The 22,625-nt window shown below is 41.0% G+C and overlaps 1 protein-coding gene across 3 annotated transcripts in view; it reads right to left on the reverse strand.

The window, feature by feature from the left end:
• The window catches only part of HERC6 (HECT and RLD domain containing E3 ubiquitin protein ligase family member 6), a 57,603-nt gene extending 35,194 nt beyond the window's left edge, over nucleotides 1-22,409 (reverse strand). For 2 of the 3 annotated variants that reach the window (XM_055313008.1, XM_055313007.1), the window contains exons 1-8: nucleotides 21,772-22,408; nucleotides 19,443-19,602; nucleotides 17,505-17,581; nucleotides 13,715-13,942; nucleotides 12,274-12,368; nucleotides 10,398-10,525; nucleotides 9,309-9,445; nucleotides 7,717-7,784 (exon numbers count right to left, since the gene is read on the reverse strand). In XM_055313008.1, coding sequence (XP_055168983.1) covers nucleotides 7,717-7,784; nucleotides 9,309-9,445; nucleotides 10,398-10,525; nucleotides 12,274-12,368; nucleotides 13,715-13,942; nucleotides 17,505-17,581; nucleotides 19,443-19,602; nucleotides 21,772-21,970 — 1,092 coding nt within the window. In that variant the 5' untranslated portion in view covers nucleotides 21,971-22,408. Of the gene's footprint in view, nucleotides 1-7,716; nucleotides 7,785-9,308; nucleotides 9,446-10,397; nucleotides 10,526-12,273; nucleotides 12,369-13,714; nucleotides 13,943-17,504; nucleotides 17,582-19,442; nucleotides 19,603-21,771 lie in introns of all 3 variants that reach the window. The other variant, XM_055313009.1, reaches the window with a different exon arrangement.
• Between the last annotated feature and the right edge of the window lie 216 nt (nucleotides 22,410-22,625).

Raw genomic sequence — 22,625 nt, forward strand, 5'->3', positions numbered from 1 at the left:
TTAAGCGTCTGCCTTTGGCTCAGGTCATGATCTTAGGGTCCTGAGATCAAGCCCCACAACAGGCTTCCTGCTCACTGGGGAGTCTGCTTGTCCCTCTCCCTCTGTACTTCCCCCAGCTTGTGGTCTCGCGTGCTCTCTTGCTCTCTCTCTCTCTCTCAAATAAATAAGTAAAATATTTTTTAAAATGAGATAATAATACCTACCTCTCTGGGCTCTTCTTAAGATTAAATAATATTAGGCATACAAAACCTGTGGATTATAGTTGGTATGCAAAAAATACTAGTTTCTTTCTCCCTTTTAATCACCCATATATTTTTACTTTTAGATCAGTGGTTTTCAAACTTAACCTGGTGATCTTATTTAAAGCATAGACTGCTGAGCCAAACCCCACAGTTTCTGATTTAGGGGTGGAGCTCAAGAATTTGCATCTAGTAAATTCCCAGATGATGCTGCTGCTCTGGTACAAGGACCACACTTTAAGAACCATGGTTCTATACAATACTTGAAACCAAATGGCTCAGCTAGAAGTGTCGGAAATCACTGCCTAGGAAGAAAAACCTGACTTTTTAATATAGTTTTCCAAAGACATTAATGTTCCACTTCATGTTATATCTCTGCCTCCACTGAACTTGTAATAAGTCAGGAAATTCTTTTTTTTTTTTTTTTAAGTAAATCTATGCCCAATGTGGGGCTTAAACTCAAGACCCTGAGATCAAGAATCACATATTCTATGAACTGAGCCAGCCAGGCACCCCAGGAGTCAGGAAACTCTTCATCATTTTAGTTTAATGCTTAAATAAAGACCTCTGGAAAAAGATAAGTAACCATGACTTCTGAAGCTCCCCTTCAGCTTCTTGATCTGGGTCCTGGGTGTCCCCTCTAGTTCAATCACGAAAAAGCTTTTATTCCCCCCACCACCACCACATACACACACATTGCTGGAAATTTAGGACAATGACGTGCTCCCTATTGGTACTTACATACCATTTCTTCTACTTTCTTCAAAATCCCAGCTCCTCTGAAGTAATCATCTCCCTTTGTCCTTGGCATGACCCTTCAACACTGAAAACTTTAGTACCTTGCTGTGTCCCTTGGCCCTGCGATGTCTGTTGTCATCCTTCCTGTAATTCTTGGCAACTACGGAACTAATAAACATGATTTCCCACTTTGATCTCTCAATTCTTGATCTCATCTCCACACTTCCTCTGTTCCATCTCAACCACCCATGTTGAGTGGTTTCAAGCAGATGCTATTGATATTTTAGATCAGATAATTCTTTGTTGTGAGGGTCTTGTGCATTGTAGGTTGTTTAGGAACCCTGGCCTCTACCCACCAGATGCTCATGGCAGCTACCCCAACACACCTGCCCTTTTCCAGTTACTACAACTTAAAATGTCTCCAGAAACTGCCCAGTGTTTCCTGGGGCAAAATCATTCCTAGTTGAAAACCACTGCCCCAGATCTTGGTGATACCCTATGGTTTATAATCATTGATAACTATATGACCTTCTAAAATTTCTATTAGAAACATTCTCAGGGCCCCTGGATGGCTCAATCAGTTAAATATCTGCCTTTGGCTCAGGTCATGATCTCAGGGTCCTGGGACCAAGCCCTGCATCAGGCTCCTTGCTCAGTAGGGAGTCTGCTTCTTCTTCTCCCTCTGCTCCTCCTCTCCACTGCCGACCCCCACCTGCTCATACTCTTTCTCACCCTCTCTCTCAATAAATAAAATCAAAAGAAAGAAAGGAAGAGAAAGAAGAAAGAAGAAAAGAAAGAAAGAAAGAAAGAAAGAAAGAAAGAAAGAAAGAAAGAAAGAAAGAAAGAAAAGAAAGAAAGATAGAAAGATTGATTCTCTTTTCTGGTCATCATATACCCTTTTCTGACTCTCTTACTTTATTTTTTTTTTAAATATTTCACATTCGTTTCTTTTTTTTTTTTTTAATTTTTATTTCTTTATGATAGTCACACACAGAGAGAGAGAGAGGCAGAGACATAGGCAGAGGGAGAAGCAGGCTCCAGGCACCGGGAGCCCGACATGGGATTCGATCCCGGGTCTCCAGGATCGCGCCCTGGGCAAAGGCAGGCACCAAACCGCTGCGCCACCCAGGGATCCTGATTCTCTTACTTTAGAGTGAAACTCCCACTCCAACATTCTTTAGTGCTGGAATGAGTTAAGAGTTTGGGGGCTATTGGAACAGAATGAATGTATTTTGCATGCAAGAAGGACATGAATTTTGGGAGTTGGAGGGGTGGGGAGAAGAATGGACTGAATATGTTCCCCCCCAAATTCATATGTTGAAATTCTAATCCCCAGTATAATGGTATTAAGAGGTGGGGCCTTTGGAAGATGACTGAGTCATGGGAGTGGAGCTCTCATGAATGGAATTAGTGCCCTTTTAAGAGACCCCCAGAGAGCTCTCTTGCCGCCTTAGGACATAGCAAGAAGACAGCCACCCATAAACAATCACCAAACACTGAGTACACTGGCCCCTTGATCCTGGACTTCCCAGACTCCAGAACTGTAAGAAGTAACATTTCTGCTATTCATAAGCCACCTAGTCCATGGTGTTTTGTTAGCAGGCAGGGCAGACTAAGATATTTACTTTAGAGTGGAACCCGTTCCAACATTCTTTGAGGCCACTAGGATCTCCAATCCATTGACCCTATTGTTTGTTCATTATTTATTGCCTCCTTGTCCTTACCAAGCATAGATTCCATGGTCAGCACTATAAGAAGTCCCTTTCAAATACTTCCTTCCCTGTCATTTTCCTGTTGGACTTACCTAGCAAAACTCCATCTGTGATTAAAAATCAATTCTGGAGGGGCAGCCCTGATGGCCCAGTGGTTTAGTGCCGCCTTCAGCCCAGGGTGTGATCCTGGAGACCCGAGATGGAGTCCCATGTCAGGCTCCCTGCATGAAGCTTGTTTCTCCCTCTGCCTGTGTTTCTGACTCTTTCTCTCTGTGTGTCTTTCATGAATAAATTTAAAAAAAAAAAAAAAAACCTCTGGATTATTCCAAAATTGAACCCAAGCAAAACTGAATCCAGTCCATTCACTGGAGAGAATCACACGCAGCCATGTTGATTTCACGTTCTGTCCTACTACCACAAACTTCAGATGGGCACCAAATAATGTTTCATAATTTCCCACAATATTTGCTTTCTCACTCTCTGAGACAACTACTGCACACCTTCCTTTTATTCCTAAACATATAACACTCCTCATCTCTCTCATTCACTCCCAGATGAGGACCTTGCCCTGTGCCTCACTGAGAAAACTGAAGCCATTCATCACCTTTCTTTCACCCCACCCTCACCTCCTCTGTTCCTTATTAGAAGAAAAATAAATATTTCTGCTCAAGCCCCTACATTCTACACAGATGGGATCCTGCCTCTCCTTTCCTGTTGTGGGACATTGCTTCTGCAATTCTTCTTCTTTTTTTTCCCCCTATGTATCATTGTTTTCTCCATCTGAACAGGATCATTCTCAAAAATCATGTCTGTGCTCATCTTGACCTCTCAGCAGTATTAGCCACTTCCTCCTTCTGGAAATCCGTTCTTCTCTTATCTTGATGAACCACCCTCTCCTGGTTTTCCCCTACCTCAGAAACTGTCCCTTCTCAATTTTTCTCCTGGCACCTCCTCACTGCTGGATTCTGTCACATTTCTCCTCTCATTTTTACTCTCTCTCTTGAGGTGACCTTTTATCTATGCCCCAGTTTTAAATCCTGTCTATGCTTGGACAGCTACCATGTCTGTATTCCAATGCTGACGTCCTCCCTGAGCTCCAGATTTGGACATCCAGCTAAGGCTCTGTGTCTCCTCCCCAAGGATACTTCACGCTGACCCCGTCTCACCTACCCGCTTCCATCTCCTATAACTCTCTACCCTTTCTTACTGTGCTCTGCTCTTCTGGCCCTCTCTCTGTCCCTCACACATGCTAAACTTCTCCTTGCCACAGGGCCTCTCTGCATGTGGTTCCCTCTACTTGAACACTCTTTTTAATTTTTTTTAATGATTTGTTCTTTTATTTTAGAGAGCAAGCAGGGGAAAGGCAGGGGGAGAGAGAGGAGAGAAGCAGACCTCACACTGAGCACAGAGCCTGTGGATGGGCTCGATCTCAGGACCCTGAGATCATGACCAGAGCCAAAATCAAGAGTTGGTCACTCACACAACTGAGCTACCCAGCCACCCCTGGAACACTCTGTCTTTGGATCTAAGAATGGCTAAGGTCTCTGTTTCAGTGTCCCAGCCTCTGAGAGGTCTTCTTTGATCTTTCTTTTCTTTCTTTCTTTTCTTTCTTTCTTTCTTTCTTTCTTTCTTTCTTTCTTTCTTTCTTTCTTTCTTTCATAGATTTATCCATTTATTTTAGAGAGAGAATGAGAGTGCATGCACATGTGAGTGTGGGGAAGAGGGAGAGAATCTTCAAGTTGACTCCACCCTAAGAGGAGACTGCCCGATATAAGGCACCATCCCATGATACATGAGATCATGGCCTGAGCCAAAAACCAAGAATCAGACGCTTAACGGACAGCTACCCAGGTGCCCCCTGACTGACATTTCTAAAGAAACCCACTTTTTCAATCTCACATGTCCTATTTAATACAGTTTAATAATTTTGCATTTATATATTTATTGCCTCTTTCCCTGTAGAACCCAATACCAAGAATGAGACCATGGGGACCCTGAATGGCTCAGCGGTTTAGCGCCTCCCTTCAGCCCAGGCGTGATCCTGGAGTCCCAGGATTGAGTCCCAGGATTGAGTCCCACATCAGGCTCCTTGCATGGAGCCTGCTTCTCCCTCTGCCTGTGTCTCTGCCTCTCTCTCTCTTTGTGTTTATCATGAATAAATAAATAAATAAAATCTTAAAAAAAAAAAAAAAAGAATGAGACCAACCTTGTCTGTATTACTCACTTTTATCCCCAGCCCTGAGAGCAGAGCCTGAGACACAGAAGTCAACTGCTGACTGGCTGACTAGATGGCTATGATAGAGCAACCAAGTACAATCTCCTCACTCTCCCCAGCAGCACAGAAACTTTTGCCTCTGAACACTTTTTTTTTTTCCCAGAGAATATGGCAAGAGTCTATATGAATGTCAAATTTAAAACATTCCTGAAAATAGAAAAAAGTATAAACTTGGGGACCTGGGTGTCTCAATCAGTTAAGTGTCCAACTCTTGATTTCAGTTCAGGTCATGATCTCAGGATCATGAGATCAAGCCCCACATTGGGCTCCTCACTCAGTGGAGAGTCAGCTTAAGATTCTCTCTCTCTGGGATCCCTGGGTGGCGCAGCGGTTTGGCGCCTGCCTTTGGCCCAGGGCGCGATCCTGGAGACCCGGGATCGAATCCCACGTCGGGCTCCCGGTGCATGGAGCCTGCTTCTCCCTCTGCCTGTGTCTCTGCCTCTCTCTCTCTCTCTCTGTGACTATCATAAAAAAAAAAAAAAAAAAAAAAAAAAGATTCTCTCTCTCTCCCTCTCCCTCTGCCTCCTCCCCCTCTTATGTGTGCTTTCTCTTGCTAAAAAAAATTTATTTGTAAAAAAAAAGAGGGGCAAAAAAAGAAAAAAGAGGGGCACCTAGGTGGCTTAGTTGGTTAAGCATCTGCCTTTGGCTCAGGTTATAAACTCAGCACCCTAGGATCAAGCCTACTTAGCACATAGTTTGCTTCTCCCTTTCCCTCTGCCCCTCCACCCCCCACACCCCCCACTTGTGCACACATGCTCTCTCTTTCTCAAACAAATAATTAATTAAAAAAAAAAGAAAAAAGTACAAATTAAGGAAATAACTATGTACAAGCAGACCTCAGAGATATTGAGGGTTTGGTTCCAGACAACCACAATCAAGTGAATATCACAATAAAAAGAATCAAATAAAGTTTTTAGTTTCCTGGTGCAGGAAACTTCTGCAGCTTCCTTGCCTCTCTCAAACTTCATAGAATTGAAGAGAGTTAGGACCTTTCCTGGGATCAGGCTTTGATTTTAAGGGAATGTTTGATCTTCTATCTAGATCACTAAAACTTTCTCCATATCAGCTCAGCAATAAGGCTGCTTTGCTTTCTCATCATTTGTGTGCTCACTGGAGGAGGACTTCTGATTTCCTTCAAGAACTTTTCCTTTGCATTTACAACTTGGCTAAGTTTGATGCAGTTTTCAGCCTTTCTCAGCTTTTGATGTGCCTTCCTCACTAAGTTTATTATTCCCACCTTTTGTTTTAAAATGAGAGACATGTGACTCTTCCCTGGAACAGTTAGAGGCCATTGTAGGGTTATTAATTGGCCTAATTTTAATATTATTTTGCTCAGGGAATAAATAGGTTAGGCCTAAGAAGAAGCAGAAAGCCAGAGACATAGCCAGTTGGAGGAGCAATCAGAACACACATTTATAGATTATGTTCACCATCCTATATGGGCATGGTTGAAACAATTTCAACAATAACATCAAAGATCACTGATCACAAATCATCACAACAAATGTAATAATAATGGAAAATTTTTAACTATTGTAAGTATTATCAACTGTGACACAGAGACAAGAAGTGAGCAAATGCTGTTGTAAAAATGGTGCCCACAAATTTGTTTGATGTAACATAAGGTTGCCACAAAATTTCAATTTGTAAAAAATGCTAAATCATAACATAATATAACGAGGTATGCCTGTATACTTCTGTCTCCATACAGGCATTTCAGAACTCCCAGAAATATGATAATAAAACCTCTCTATCAAAAATTAGGAGGGTTCTACAGTATGGTGAATAATGATATAAGCTTTGGAGCTGGATTGCCTGGGTTTAAATCCAGCTCTGCCACCTCTTAGCAGTACAACTTTGGGTAAGTCCAATTCTCTGAGACTTAGTTTTTTCATCTGTAAAATGGGGGAAATAATACCAATTGGAGTTGATATAAGGATTAAATGTGTCAATCAACTTGGAGTATTTTAATTGGTCCCTAACTCATGACAACTACAATTAATATTAATGCTGTTATTATCATCATTAATCTTACTTAATAACAAACAGTAATAAAAGCAATGAACTTAGGTTTGGGGGTATCATCTCTTAGGAGGAAGTGAAAATTACAAGTATTTTTAAAAGAGGCTACATCTCATTTTTTTTTAAAAGATTTCTTCACTCATTTTTTTAAAAGAGTTTATTTTTTTATTTGACAGAGAGAGAGAGAGAGCAAAAGCAGGGGGAGCAGCAGGCAGAGGGAGAGGGAGATGCAATCTCCCCGAAGAGCAGGGAGCCCGATGTGGGGCTTGACCCCAGGACCCTGGAATCATGACCTGAGCTGAAAGCAGATGTCCAACCATCTGAGCCACACAGGGGCCCTTTATTCACTCATGAGAGAGAGAGAGAGAGAAAGAGAGTGCAAGCAAGTGGAGGGAGGGGCCAAGGAAGAGAATCTTTCAAGCAGACTTCCCACTAAGCATGGAGCCTGGTTGATACAGGGCCATCCCACAACCCATGAGATCAAGACCTGAGCCTAAACCAAGAGTTAGATGCCCAACTGTCTGAGCCACCCAGGTACCCCTAAAATTACAGAAGATTTTTAAGAAGCATTCTAACAGAGGAACTTATGTTAGTAAAAAATTTGAATACATACAAGTGATACAATGTTTCAAAAATTGCTCTGAAATCTAGAGGAAAAAAATGACTTTTATTCATTTTTGCTTATTTTTAAGAATGATTTTTAAAAGAAACAAAAAAATATAATACATACCTGATAAGTTGTCACAAAATTTGCATACGTTCCAGCAAAAATGTGTTTGACTTGAAAATCCACAAGGTCTAAAAGAAAGTATAAATGCATGCTTATTCATTTTACTTTTTAAAAATTTTTAATAGATTTTATTTGTTTACTTGACAGAGAGAGAGAGCACAAGTGGGAGGAGCAGCAGGCAGAGGGAAAGGGAGAAGCAAGCTCCCCACTGAGTAGGGGAGCCCAATGTAGACCTCAACCCCGGGACCCTGGGATCATGACTGGACCCAAGTACTTATTGTTATTAGAAGTGAAAAAAAAAATAAATCTTTTGTTATAAACCCAAAACTGTAAAAAATTAGATTTAAAAAAAACACAAATATATTGGGGCACCTGGGTGGCTCAGTCGGTTAAGTATCTGACTCTTGATTTTGGCGCAGGTCATGATCTCATGGTCATGCGATTGAGCCCTGTGTTGGGACTCTGTACTTAGCATGAAGTCGTCCTGTCCCTCTACTTCAGCTCCTCCTCCTCCACCCCACACTCTTATGCATGCTCTCTCTCTCTCTTTCTAAAATAAATAAAATCTTAAAAAAAATATATATATATATATACACACATATATATATACATATATATATATATATACATATATATATATATATGGGGACCCCTGGGTGGCTCAGCAGTTGAGCGTTTGCCTTCAGCTCAGGGTGTGATCCCGGAGTCCCAGGATCAAGTCCCACATCAGGCTCTTCGTGTGGAGCCTGCTTCTCCCTCTGCCTGTGTCTCTGCCTCTCTTTGTCTCTGTCTGTCATGAATAAATAAATAAATCTTAAAATATATATATATATATACATATATATATTAAGATTTTATTTATTTGACAGAGCACAAGCAGGTGAAACAGCAGGCAGAGGGAGAGGGAAAAGTGGGCTCCAGGGAGTCCAAAGCGGGCCTCGATCCCAGGGCCCTGGGATCATGACCTAAGCTGAAAGCAGATGCTTAATTGATGAGCCACCCAGGTGCCCCTAAAAAATTTTATATATTACCAAACTAAATTATTTATTAGCAATTTATATTCTTCCAAATGAATTTTGACCACAAGTACCCTAAAAGATTTATTTTGATCAGGTTACATGTTACATGTATAAAAGATTAATTTTGATCAGGTTACATGTATATTCACTTAAAATTTAATTTTTCATGCACTTGTTTTAGAAGAGGGTTTTTTTTGTCATTGTTTTTTATTTTAAATAATCTCTACACCCAGTGTGGGGCTCAAACTCACAACCCTGAGATCAAGAGTCACATGTTTCACTGACTAAGCCAGCCAGGTGCCCCTAGAAAAAGTTTGATTAAATATATAAAAGTGTATCTTTCTGATCATTCATCAACTTGGAATCTTTTCCATATTACTCTAATCTTTAGAAAAAAATTACTAAATACTACAGGAATCACTGCATAAGAAATGATGCATATTGTATGGGTTAAAAATAACAGTACAAAAAGAACCACAGTTCTATGTACTCCTGTGAAAAGAAAATAAATAATATATCTCCTCCAGTGGCATCAATTAAAACAAAATCATGAATTAGTGGGACCACTCATACCATCAGCAGAAATCAGGCAAGTAAAGTCAACGTTCTCTGTCAGAGCCTCTGGATGAGTTGGGCTGCTTTTGCAAGTTGGTTCACGACCAAAAGACACCACCTTTCCAGTAGTGTAGACATATGCAAGGGTATGGTAACTGCAAGAGACAGAATATAATGAAGCTCAACTTATGCACACTTTTTGAGAAAAAAAGGTATCTCCTAACACAAAATAACAGATTTATCTTATACTAAATACCCAGAGATTCCTTATCATAATATCAGGGTGAGAGGGTACCAAATGATGTGGCTAAACAAATGGTAGGTGAATATTCATTTATTACTAACCTTAAGGATGAAATATTACTGATGGGTCTTTATTATGGTTTCTACCATTTGTTTTTTTTTATTTTTTTATTTTTTTTCCATTTGTGTTTTAAATGTAAGCTTTGTTATTTATGAATTGGGTAGATAACATTCAGTGTCTTCATTATTAGGTTATGCAAATTCTGAATGCATATGCAAATATATATTGTCTTCTATTTGCATGAGATACTTTAAATTTTGTCTTTTCAAGGCAAGCACTACTATTCTAATTTTTTTTAATTAATTAATTTATTTGAGAGAGAGAAAGTAAGCTTGGTGGAGGGTGTAGCAGATGGGGAGGGAGAGGAGAGAGAGAGAATCTCAAGCTGACTCTTCACTGAGTGCAGAGCTCATTGTAGGGCTCAATCCCATGACCATGAGATCATGATCCGAGCTGAAATCAAGAGTCAGATGCTTAACTGACTGAGCCACCCAGGTGCCCCACCACTATTTTTATTTTAAACCCTCTTCCCAACCCCCAGCACCTAATAAGGCAGTCTATATAAGGAGACTTCCAATAAATTCCTATTAAATAAATGAAATGTCTAGAATAAATTAGAAAAAATAGAAAAAACTATATAAATTAAATAAGTTAAAAAAGTTTTTATGACTACTACTATAAAAAGAGTAGTCACATATTTTGGGTTTTAAGGTTTGATAACACTGAGGAATCATTTCTAAGTAATAAAATATAATACTTTCTACTCACACTAAAAACAGACAAACAAAAAACTAGCCCATTACCTTCCACAATCTATCTGTGAAACTAGGCCATCAATTCCTTCTACGAGTTGTGGACCACTCTTCTCAGCAGTGGGGCTGTGTCCCAGCTGTCCATAGGTATTATCTCCAAATGTGAACACTTTCCCATTCTGTTTGAGAAAGAAGGAATCAGACTAACTTCAGATTTAAAAAAGTAACTAAAAAACTAAAGATTAAGTATCATCAGATAATTACATGGTAGCACTATGTGAAATACAAGCTCTGTATAAAGGAGAGGGGTCTTATATTTATTATATAAAATATAATCTTTTATTATTAAAATTATCATTTTATTGTTTTATTATTTCTAATAGTAAATGTAAGTTAACTCGTTAAACTTGAAAAATCATTGACATTCATGGTAGAATGAATGGAAGGACAATTCATTGGTTCAAGACAATGTTAATACCAACATTTAAGTATAGGGGTGCTTTATTTCTTTGAGCATTCTTCTGAAAATCTTTCTTCAGAAGGTTGTTTTTTTAGAGAGAGAGCACGTGTGGGGGGAGCAGGAGAGGTGCCCTTGGGATTCTCTCTCCCTAGCCTGCTGCCCCCTGCCCCATCCCCCCTCATGTGCATGCATACTCTCTAACTAAAAGAATAAAATAATACAAATTACTTTAGATATTTATTTTATATTTTTAAAAGATTTTATTTATTTATTCATGAGAAACACAGAGAGAGAAAGGCAGAGACATAGGCAGAGGGAGAAGCAGGCTCCCTGTAGGAGTCTAATGTGGGTTTTAATCCAGGACCTCAGGATCATGCCCTGAGTCAAAGGCAGACACTCAACTGCTGAGCCACCCCAGGTGTCTTGATATTTAGTTTTTTTTTTATATATTTAGTTTTTAAATAACATTTCAACCACTCAAATAGTTTTCAAGTCTATTCCTTATGACTATGGAAAGAATTCATCCCATTGGAATATACTATTTGGCCAGTACAAGAAGAGGAGGCAAACATTTACAAAGCAGGCTTGTAATTGTGCCAAGCAAGAAATGGAACAAAGTAGTTCTAGACTATAATTTTGGTTATCAAAACTTGTAAAAATTACTTTCTGTCTATAATAATTTTCATCTGTAGAACTACATTATGAATGAATAATTACTAAAAGGATTAGTTCCTAGATTTTTTTTTTTTTTTCGTAGAGACACACAGAGAGAGAGAGGCAGAGACACAGGCAGAGGGAGAAGCAGGCTCCATTCAGGGAGCCTGATGTGGGACTTGATCCTGGGCCTCCAAGATCACACCCCAGGCTGCAGGCGGCGCTAAACCGCTGCGCCACAGGGGCTACCCGATTAGTTCCTAGATTAACAAAAGGTTAATAATCTTTTTTTTTAATTTTTAAGAGTTTATTTTTGGGACACTTGGGTGGCTCAGCAGCTGGGCATCTGCCTTCGGCTCAGAGTGTGATCCCAATCTAGGGATCGAGTCCTGCATCGGGCTCCCTGTGAGGAGCCTGCTTCTCCCTCTATGTCTCTGCCTCTCTCTGTGTCTCTCATGAATACATAAATAACTTTTAAAAAAAATAGCTTATTTTTAAGCAATCTCTACACCCAATATGGGGCTCAAACTTACAACCCAGAGATCAAGAGTTGCATGCTCTATTGACTGGGGCAGCCAGGTACCCCATTAATCTAATTTAGTGGGTATCTAAAAATATCTCCAAAAGCTGAAATTAGCTTCTGTTATAGGATCTTGAAAATTTCATGGCTTATATTTGGTTAATTTCTCCTCTTTACATTGAATGGATATGTTGAGATATTGATATACATATTGCTTTCAACAACAGTCAGTAAGTGTACCTTGTGTTAACATTTCTCAGGAATTAAAAAAATAGCAAAACATTTTAGATTACCTGGGTAAGTACTACAGTGTGCTCATAACCACAGCTGATATAAATCACACCTAGATTCTTCAGAGCACTAATTGAATGAGGCTTGTAGCTTTGTCCTGATGAAAGAAAGCAGAATCTCTAGATTATAAGACTCAGATTTCCTGAGTTTTTAGACTTTTTAATACTTTTGTCAACTTATAATTCATTAACATTTTTTTATTTTTTTCATTAACATTTTTTTAAATGAACACTTACAAGTATCACAAAAGAGCTCTACTTTGGAAAAGAAAGAAAAGCAGTCCTTTAGCATTTATTTCTGGAAACTCTTCAATCTTCTGGAATGCCTAAAGCTATTCTCCTAAAAAGCTGTTTTAAGACCTTTATTCCTAATAAAATTGCCATTAGGTTTTTTCATTTCTGTTACATAGTAGGTGTCCTGCAAATACACAATAATAGTTAAGAAAATAAGAGGACCTACTGAAGAGGACTTCATGTTGACAAAGTTAAATGAAATGTGATGTAAGTACTGGCACACAACAAGTGCTAAATATATGTTAGCTGAATGTAAAGAATTGAACAGAGGAGGTATAGGGTTCATGGGGAAGACTTCACGGTGAGTTCGTTTAAGGGTTGCCAGAGGAACTGGTTGTTTCTCCTGCTAGCATTTGCTAATCCAGTGGTTCTTGAACTTGGCTGCACATTGGAATAATCTGTGGAATCTTTAATAATGACCGATGCCTGGCTTCCATCCCAGACAAACTGATTTACTTGGTATGGGGTCTAACTTAGGCACTGGGATTTGTAAATGCTCTTAGAGTAAGCAAAAGAAGGGGCTTTGAAGATGTCCCTGTCCTTCCCCAGAGGCTGTGAATATGTTAGGTGATATTGCAAAGAGGAGTTAATGAAGCAGATGGAATTAAAATTGCAAATCTGTTGACTTTAAGATAAGGAGGTAGCCTGGGTCATCTAGGTGAGCCCAATGTAATTACAAGGGTCCTTTAAGGAAGAAGGAGGCAGAAGAGTCACTGTCAGAGTAATGTGACTTAAGGAAGACTTCACCAGCCATTACTGGCTTTGAAGAGGGGGGGTTAGGAATCAAAGAATGCTGATGGACTCTAGGAGAAAAAGACAAGAAAATGGTGTAACGCTCATCCCCATCCCCGACCCTGCTGCTCTGAACCCTCCAGAAAGGAACGCAGCCCCGCTGACATCTTGATTTTAGCCCAGTGAGACCTGCATCAAACTTCTGACCACCGGAACTAAAAGATAATACATTTGTGTGGTTTTAAGCCACAAGTCTGTGGTAATATATTAAAGTGGCAATCAAAAATTAAGGTGGCTCCCCAGGTGATTCTAATGTATCACAAAGTTTGGGAATCATTGCCCTAATCATTGAGAGTCCCCTTTGCAGAGCTGGTCTTCCAATTGGAAAGAAAGAATGATTTACTGACTATCTTGTTACCTGAGACATTATTCTTGCAGAGGGCCAGCTGCCCTGCATTGTTTCTTCCCCAGCCAAATGAGGTCCCAGAGAGAGACAGGGCGAAGCTGTGGGCCCCACCTGCAGCCACCTGAGCCAGCAGGATGCCGTCCAGGGACCTCACCCTCTGTGGGCTGGCTTGGGAGGGGAATTCCCTCCCCAGACCCAGCTGTCCATCACTATTACTTCCCCATGAAAACACTTGGCCACCTGCAAAAATGAAGCAGAGAAATTCAGAATTGCAAACACATTGGAATACCAAGTTCAAGTAGAAACTACCACCCTAATTCTAAAAGTCTTGAGTAATTACAATAGGGATAAAGGAGGTTAGAGTATTCTAACCAAAAGCAAGGTGGGTGGTCAGGAACATCCACTCCTCTTCTCCCTCCCAGTTAAGGTCAATTGTGTTCTTTCAGCTGCTTAGACCAGAAATCTTGGAGTCATCCTTGACTGTCTTCTTTCTTTTACACCCTTCAACCTAGCAAATCCTAGTCTCTATCTTTAAAATGTGTCTGGAGGGACGCCTGGGTGGCTCAGCAGTTGAGTGCCTGCCTTTGGCTCAGGTCATGATCCCAGGATCCAGGACCGAGTCCCACATTAGGCTCCCTGCAAAGAGCCTGTTTCTCCCTCTGCCTGTGTCTCTGCCTCTCTCTGTGTCTCTCATGAATAAATAAATAAATCTTCAAAGAAATCAAAAATAAAAAAGATAAAATGTGTCTGGAATCTAACCACTTCTCACCTCTCCACTGTTAACCCTTTGCCACCAAGCCACCCTCACTTTTCTCCTGGAAGGTTACAATAGCACCCCACTGGGTTCCCACAGTCCATCTTTGTCTCTTCTCCGAAAAGCAGCCAGATTACTCTTTAAAAAAAAAATAAGTAAGGGGGCACCTGAACAGTTCAATTGGTTAAAGGTCTGCCTTCAGCTCAGATCATGATCCCAGGGTCCGGGATGGAGCCTGCTCAGCAGAGAGTCTGCTTCTCCCTCTGCCCCTGCTCCTATGCTCTCTCTCACTCACTCGCTTACTCTCTCTCAAATAAATAAAATCTTAAAAAAAAAAAAAGTCAGATTAAACCCTTCAGGAATCTGCTATCTTGCTCAATAAAAGGCCAATTCTCACAAGCCCCAGGTCACCAGTATCCCCCATGATATGTTTCAGACCTTATCTCCCCCTTGCTCAGACCTTTCCAGGGACCCTGCTGTTTCTGAGCATACTGCTGAGCATGCGGCTACCTCATTGCCTTTGTGTCTAGATCATTCTTTTGGATCAGGACCTTAGCATCATGTCTCCCTCCCTCCCTTCTTTTGGTCTCTACTCACCTTAAAACCGATTGCTTTAAAAAAAACAAACAAAAAAACCAATTGCTTCCCTAACATCCTTTATAAAACAGAAAGATTCCTTTCCTCCACTCAGGTACTTGCTCCCTTCACCTTACCTGGTCTCCCATTTCTTCATACCCTTATCTATGTTGTATGACATAATTATTTGTCTGTGTGTTTAAGGCTCAGTTCCCCTATACACCCCCCAGAATATAAATTCCATGGAAGCAGAGTCTTTTTTTTTTGTTTTTTTGGAAGCAGAGTCTTATGTTTGTTCACAGCTATAGCCTCTCTGCTGGAAACATTATAGGCACTTAATAAATACTTGTGGAATGACCTATGGAAGAAAAAGACCAACAACATTTTATATTGAATTTGACCAGAGATAGATAATTTATTTACATGAGGTCAAAAATCAGTGTCTTCTAATGCTTCATTGTTTACCCAGAAGAATGCGAACATCGCTCAGATTTTTATGTTATTATATCTGACTTTTCTTTTTTAACTCTTCTATAGTTATTTATCCCACTGAAAAGTATTTCTGAGGACACACTGCAGAATGTCAAACTCATGAAGGTCTATGAGAACTCATAGTTCACCATAGCAAATGCACAGAGTACCTGGGCTCCATATAACCTTTATAGCCCGAACCAGTATAAAGACAAATCAATACCCCAAGGAAATAATTCAGGCTATTTCAATAATTAAGAAGAAGGAAGGTAAAGAAGGAAAAGAGACTAATATTTATTGTATCCCTGCTATCTGCTATAGTCTGTACTGGATATACTGTGTTCCTTCTTTCACAGAATTATCTAAATGCCCCATAAGGTAGGCATCAGTACTCCTACAGATGAGAAAATTGAGACTCAGGTTAAATAACTTGCCCTAGATCAAATCACTGGAGATGGGAGGAAGGAGTTCTACGATTAGCCACAGAACTATGGTATGGTCTCATGGCCCGCATGGTATAGTGGTTAAGCACTTAGAGTTGGAATGTTAACAGGTGTAGGTTCAAATCTCATTTCTTAGTGTGTGAGTTTAGGCAAATCACTGAAAGTCTCTGAGCCCAAATGTTCTCATTTCTAAAATAAGGATACAAACAATGTGCAGCTTCTGTGATTGTTAGGTGATTACATGAGATTACACAGGTAAAGCATTTCACATGGTAGCAGCACAGAAGGCTACCAGGAAATGTTGGCTATCCAGAGCCCCTATGGCCCTGCTGCAATTATGATTATGACATCACTTGAGGGATCTGCAAATATCACGTGTCTCTTGAAGGCAATCACAATATGCCACCCCAAAATCTGCCTCTCTGGCATAAGGATTATTTGGAACTGGGGACGCCTGGGTGGCCCAGGTTGAGCGTCTGCCTTTGGCTCTCAAGGCAAAAGCCTTGAGATTGAGTCCCACATCAGGCTCCCTGCATGAAGCCTGCTTCTCCCTCTGCCTATGTCTCTGCCTCTCTCTCTCTCTGTGTGTCTCTCATGAATAAATAAATAAAATCTTTTTTAAAAAAAAGATTATTTTTTTAAAAAAAAGGATTATTTTGAGCTGAAGGCAATTGAGAATCCACAAATGTGGGGAAAATTCTCTGCCCTCCTCTACCCAAAAGCAAGTTACATATTTCCTTTTGTGAAGCTGTCCTCTTCTCCTGAATCAGGGGTGGGTCAGTGGCTCATCATCGGAGATGGAGAATCCTCCTCAACATAGGTCTTCACAAATAACTCTTAATAAAATAACTCTTATCTTCCATTAGTTTCTCATATGTATTTCCAAGTCACTTCCCTTCCCTATGATGGATTATCCTGCAAAGCCCAAATCTTTCCCTTGTTAAAAGGGTACATAAGCCCTCAAGTCTAAACACTTCTTGAGTTTCACTTTTCTGTAAACTTCTATGCATGAAAATACTAATAAAATTGGTATGCCTTTTCTCTTGTTAATCTGTTGTCTCTTAAATTTGCTGGCTCCCAGGTACCAAACCAAAGAGGATAGGAGAAAATTTTTTCCACTGCAGCACTCTCCATTGAAACATTTTGACTGACTATGGTAGAAGAAAATGTAAAGTCATAATTTTGATATCTTTCTTTGATCTAAGTAAAACAAATAGGTCTTAGTTTAGCTGAGTTTGCTGGTATATGCAACAATTCAGCATAAAAGACAAAGTTCAAGATAAAACCATTACTCAATTCTAACTTAGATCAGGTCATGTGAACAGAAATGACCCTTTATGGCATTGATATGAATGAATTAGGCACTACTTTAGAATATAGTAAGAACGAAGAAAATAGAAAAAAAAAGAACAATATAGCTTATGAAATCTAAAAAGTCAAAAACTTCTAAATGCATTAAAATGAGCCCCAGTGCATTAAAAATCAACAGGCATCACTCATATTCAAAAAAATTACTTTGTAATGACACTTAGAAGATCCAAAAAGGCTTTTTTTTTACCTTCTGATAATGCCAGAGAGTGGTAGTGTCCACAGGAAACTTGTTTAATTTTTATATCATTCAGAGTTTTTATCTTCCTATAATAAAAATGATACAAAATCTATTAATCCTTTTTTAGAGTGGCTCACCAAGTGAACTACAGTTATTTAAAACGATCCCAGGTAATACATTTGGTTTAGGAAAATAACTTTTCTCTTCCTTTCCATTCTTTTCAAATTGGGCTATTTTAATCTTTTTTCTATAGAATAAATAGTTCTCTTGATGAGTACAGGTATGTAAAGCTGTTTGGTAGTATTTAGAAACAGCACGGTAATGGTGATTTTCCTGATTGGCATGTAGTCTTCAGTAATTTTAAGGAGTTAATTTTCTGAAACTGTTGTCAAACCAACAAGTCTGCATTTATCCATCCATCATTTTTAGGACTGTTGGTAACCTGGGTATATTTTTCCCAGAAATAACTTTATTTCCTTATTTTTCCACAGCACCCTTATTCCAAAGCCCTCAAACTATTCTTAACCTGACATCGACATGTATAAAGGTACAGAGCAAACAAAACAAAACAAGGTATAGAGCAGAATCCAGTTTAATACAAGAGTGATTTTTATTAGACTTTTAATGCAGTATATCATTTACTAACTTTTATTCTATACTTAATGGCTTAAAAAATAAATTTCTTCATACACATATGACACAGGGCTTTAGAATTTTATAGAACACTGTTATTTATATCACCTGATTTAAGCCCTATGCAATGAAGAAATGGTTGGATCTTATTAAATTGCCATTTGTGTGAATCAAAAACATAACTATCAGCAATTTCATATGGCTGAAATTCATATGGTAGAATTCAGAGTTCTAGTTTGCTCTAGGGAATCATGTTACAGGTATCATGTTGTAGAACTAGACTCAAACCTTTGTCTTTTCACTCCAAGTTCAATGTTTGTTCCCCTCAAACCACAGCACTCTCTTATACAATTAAAAACTAGAAGAAGTAATAAAAAGTAACTTCCAAATATTAAAAATCATGCTTTTGAAAAGTCTTAAACATGTAATTCATGAACACACAATTCAGACTGCTTGTCATCATTTGTCCTAGAGCAAGCTGTTTGTGAGGATAGGATTCTCCCCACATCTCACTATATAAAATATTAGGATCTGTCTGGCTTAAGACAGACCAAAAGGTTATGTTGGGAGGAAATCTTTTCCTCTTCCAGTTTGGATCCAGTTGGTAGGGGACGTGCAAACTTACTGACAATAGAATAAAAGGAGAAAAAACAAATAACATCTATTATTTACATGTACATATGGGAGCTCCCAGTAATGGAAAATGTGTGGAATCACCTTGTATATATCAACTTAGCATAAGGAATGGTCTTAGGGCTTCAACAGGAGAGTATGAAAAGTTCCATAGGTTTTTTTAAAATGTTGACTGGGCACTCTGTCTTCACAGCAATTGGATTCATAACAAACTCATTCCAAGCTGTTTTTTTTTTTTCAAGGAGACTGCTTTAGTCAGGTGGTTCGATAAGATTTCTTTCTGTATCTCCTATTTAATGTTTTCACTTTAAAATAACATTTATTTTATTTTTATGTTTATTTTATATCTATTTTATATTTATTTACTGAGTAGGTCCCCACAGTTATTTCCAATACATAAGAATTAGATCAAAGAGTCACATATTCTCATTTCACCCTGTCCTTCTCCTTCATAGGACTCTAATTAAGTAATCATTGGTGTTACAAGTTTTTTTCCTGCCTCATTCTCTCGGTACACTATCATCATTGAGGCTAGGGACTGTGTTTGTCATAACCATCTTTGTACCCTGATATCTTGCATAGTGCCTAGCACATGAAAACTCAAAACTGGCAGGGGTGGAAAAAAAAAAAAAGAAAACTCAAAACTATCGGATGAATGAATGAATGAATGGAAATACTTACATAGGTATAAGATTTGTTTCCTTAAATTCTCCAGTTCCCAGCTGCCCTTCAGAACCAGCCCCCCATGCAAACACCCTTCCTTTGTGACAGACAGCAAGAGAGTGTTCCTTTCCACAGCTCACGAGATCAACGTGTAGAGTTTCCAAGGCCCGAATTTGTTCTTCAGGAACAAAAACAGAACAAAATACCTCAGAAGATTATTAATTTAACAAGTTTAAGACAAGTTTATTTTCTTCAAAAAGAAAGGTCACTCAGATTTCTCATCTTTCCAACGCACACTAACGTTTGGGCAGCCCCGGTGGCTCCGCGGTTTAGCGCCGCCTTTGGCCTAGGGCGTGATCTTGGAGACCCGGGATCGAGTCCGGCGTCAGGCTCCCTTGCTCTGTCTCTGCCTCTCTCTCCGTGTCTCCCATGAATAGGTAAATAAAATCTTTAAAAAAGAGAGAAAGTTAAGACCTGACATCCACACGAAAGTTGTGAGGGAGATAAGCTCCATGCGTGTTTCATGGTCTGTGGGGAAATATGGTTGCTGTTTGTTTATTTTTTTATTTATTGTTAAAGAGTTTATTTTTTCGTGAGAGACACACAGAGAGAGAGGCAGAGACACAGGCAGAGGGAGAAGCAGGCTTCTCGCAGGGAGCCCGACGTGGGACTCGATCCCCGGTCTCCAGGACCAGGCCCTGGGCCAAATGGCGATGCTCAACCACTGAACCAGGCGCCCCAATGGTTGCTGTTTAAAAGGATGAGTTTCGGGACACCTGGGTGGCTCTGTGGTTGCGCGTCCGCCTTCGGCTCAGGTCCTGATCCCAGGGCCCGGGGATCAAATCCCACATCAGGCTGCCTGTCAGGGCCTGCTTCTCCCTCTCCCTATGTCTCTGCGTCTCTCTGTGTCTCTCATGAATCAATAAGTAAAATCTTTAAAAAAAAAATACTACATAGGGATCCCTGGGTGGCGCAGCGGTTTGGCGCCTGCCTTTGGCCCAGGGCGCGATCCTGGAGACCTTGGATCGAATCCCACGTCGGGCTCCCGGTGCATGGAGCCTGCTTCTCCCTCTGCCTCTCTCTCTCTCAGTGTGACTATCATAAATAAATAAAAAAAATTTAAAAAAAGAAAAAAAATACTACATATATAAAACTATATAATGACATGCTTTTTTTGGTAAAAATTTATTTATTTATTAGTGAGACACACACACACACACACACACACACACACACAGAGGCAGAGGAAGAAGCAGGCTCCATGCAGGGAGCCCGACGTGGGACTCGATCCCGGGTCTCCAGGATCACGCCCTGGGCTGAAGGCAGCGCTAAACCGCTGCGCCACCTGGGCTGCCCTAATGACATGCTTTTATAAAAGTAAATATATAATAGATATAAGGCACAATAGCCAAACTGTGGAAGGAGCCTCGGTGTCCATCGAAAGATGAATGGATAAAGAAGATGTGGTCTATGTATACAATGGAATATTCCTCAGCCATTAGAAACGACAAATACCCACCATTTGCTTCAACGTGGATGGAACTGGAGGGTATTAGGCTGAGTGAAGTAAGTCAATCGGAGAAGGACAAACATTATATGTTCTCATTCATTTGGGGAATATAAATAATAGTGAAGGGGAATATAAGGGAAGGGAGAAGAAATGTGTGGGAAATATCAGAAAGGGAGACAGAACATAGAGACTCCTAACTCTGGGAAATGAACTAGGGGTGGTGGAAGGGGAGGAGGGCGGGGGGTGGGGGTGAGTGGGTGACGGGCACTGAGGGGGGCACTTGACGGGATGAGCACTGGGTGTTATTCTGTATGTTGGTAAATCGAACACCAATAAAAAATTAATTTATAAAAAAAGAAAAGAAATAAAGCAAGAAAGAAATACATCAAAATATTAGTAGTTGTCTTTGGGTATTGGAATTATAGGCAATTTCTTTTCCTGGGTTTCTATCATAATCAGTAAAGTTAAAAATGCTATTAGACTTTTTTTTTTTTAATTTTAAGAAAAAAGTTGCCCCGGGGTACTTCTGAGCGAGTTAGAGCTGTCCAGCCCCTAGGCCGCCTCTGCAGGTAGCCGGGCGGCAGCTAGACTCGCGCGGGCTAGGATTGGTCTGGGAAGGCTGGTGGGAGGGGCCACGGCTCTTCAGAGGAGCGCGGTCCCGGGAAGTCTCCCTCTCAGTTTCGCTTTTAAGATGCGCTGGAAACCGAAACAAACTGCGCTCCGGGAAACCGAAACCGACGAAGTCGCGCGCCGGCAGCTCAGAGCCCCTTGGGCCGCGTCCCCGGGGCCCAGCGCCGCCCCCGCCCGGGCCCGCCCGCAGCCTCGTCCCGCACTCACTGAGCTGCGTGGAGCGCGGCGCGCCCCTGTGCCCCAGCTGGCCGCGGCTGTTGTCCCCGCACGAGAGCACCTGGCGGTTGCTCAGCAGCAGCAGCGAGTGCCGCTCCCCGGAGGCCGCCTGTCGCAGCTCCACGCCCCGCCGGCCGACCTGCCTCCGGCTCACGGGCCCGCGGGGGCTGGGGCCCCACGAGAGGTACATCCGGCTCGCGTGCGGGGCCGCCGAACGCGCCCTCGGGCTAGCGACGCTGCTGCTGGCTCGCGGGGACCGCAGAGCTGGGTGGCCCAGCCGGCTCCGACAGCGCGGTGGAAGCCCGCGCCCCGCGCCCCGCCGCAGCGCCGCCCTGCACCTTAGTCATCCTGGCTCCGGCCAATGGCTTTCGGGGCTCGGACGTGAGCGCCCGCTGCTCGGGAGCGGAGTCCCGGGATTTACTTCCTTACTGGCTAAGCAGCTTACGGACGAGCCGTGTGACGTTGGGCAGGTTACCTAACGAAGCTGTGCTGCAGCTACCACGTCAATGAAATGTGGACAGCAACGCAGCAAATCTAATGTCAGGGCAATGTAACAGATGATGCATAATGCTAGAATAATGCTTAGGCTGCTTAATAAAAGCATCTGAGGGCAGTCCGGGTGGCTCAGAGGTTTAGCGCTGCCTTCAGCCCGGGGTGTGATCCTGACTGTGGGCATCGAGTCCCACGTCGGGCTCCCTGCGTGGAGCCTGCTTCTCCCTCTGCCTGTGTCTCTGCCTCTCTCTCTCTGTCTCTCATGAATAAATAAATAAAATCTTAAAAAAAAAAGTAAATACTTAGGATAATGTCAGTGGCAACGCTGAGAAAAATAACAAAGTAATAGAGGA

Source organism: Nyctereutes procyonoides, unplaced genomic scaffold (genome assembly GCF_905146905.1).
Source record: "Nyctereutes procyonoides isolate TBG_1078 unplaced genomic scaffold, NYPRO_anot_genome, whole genome shotgun sequence".
NCBI classification, from domain to species: Eukaryota; Metazoa; Chordata; class Mammalia; order Carnivora; family Canidae; genus Nyctereutes; species Nyctereutes procyonoides.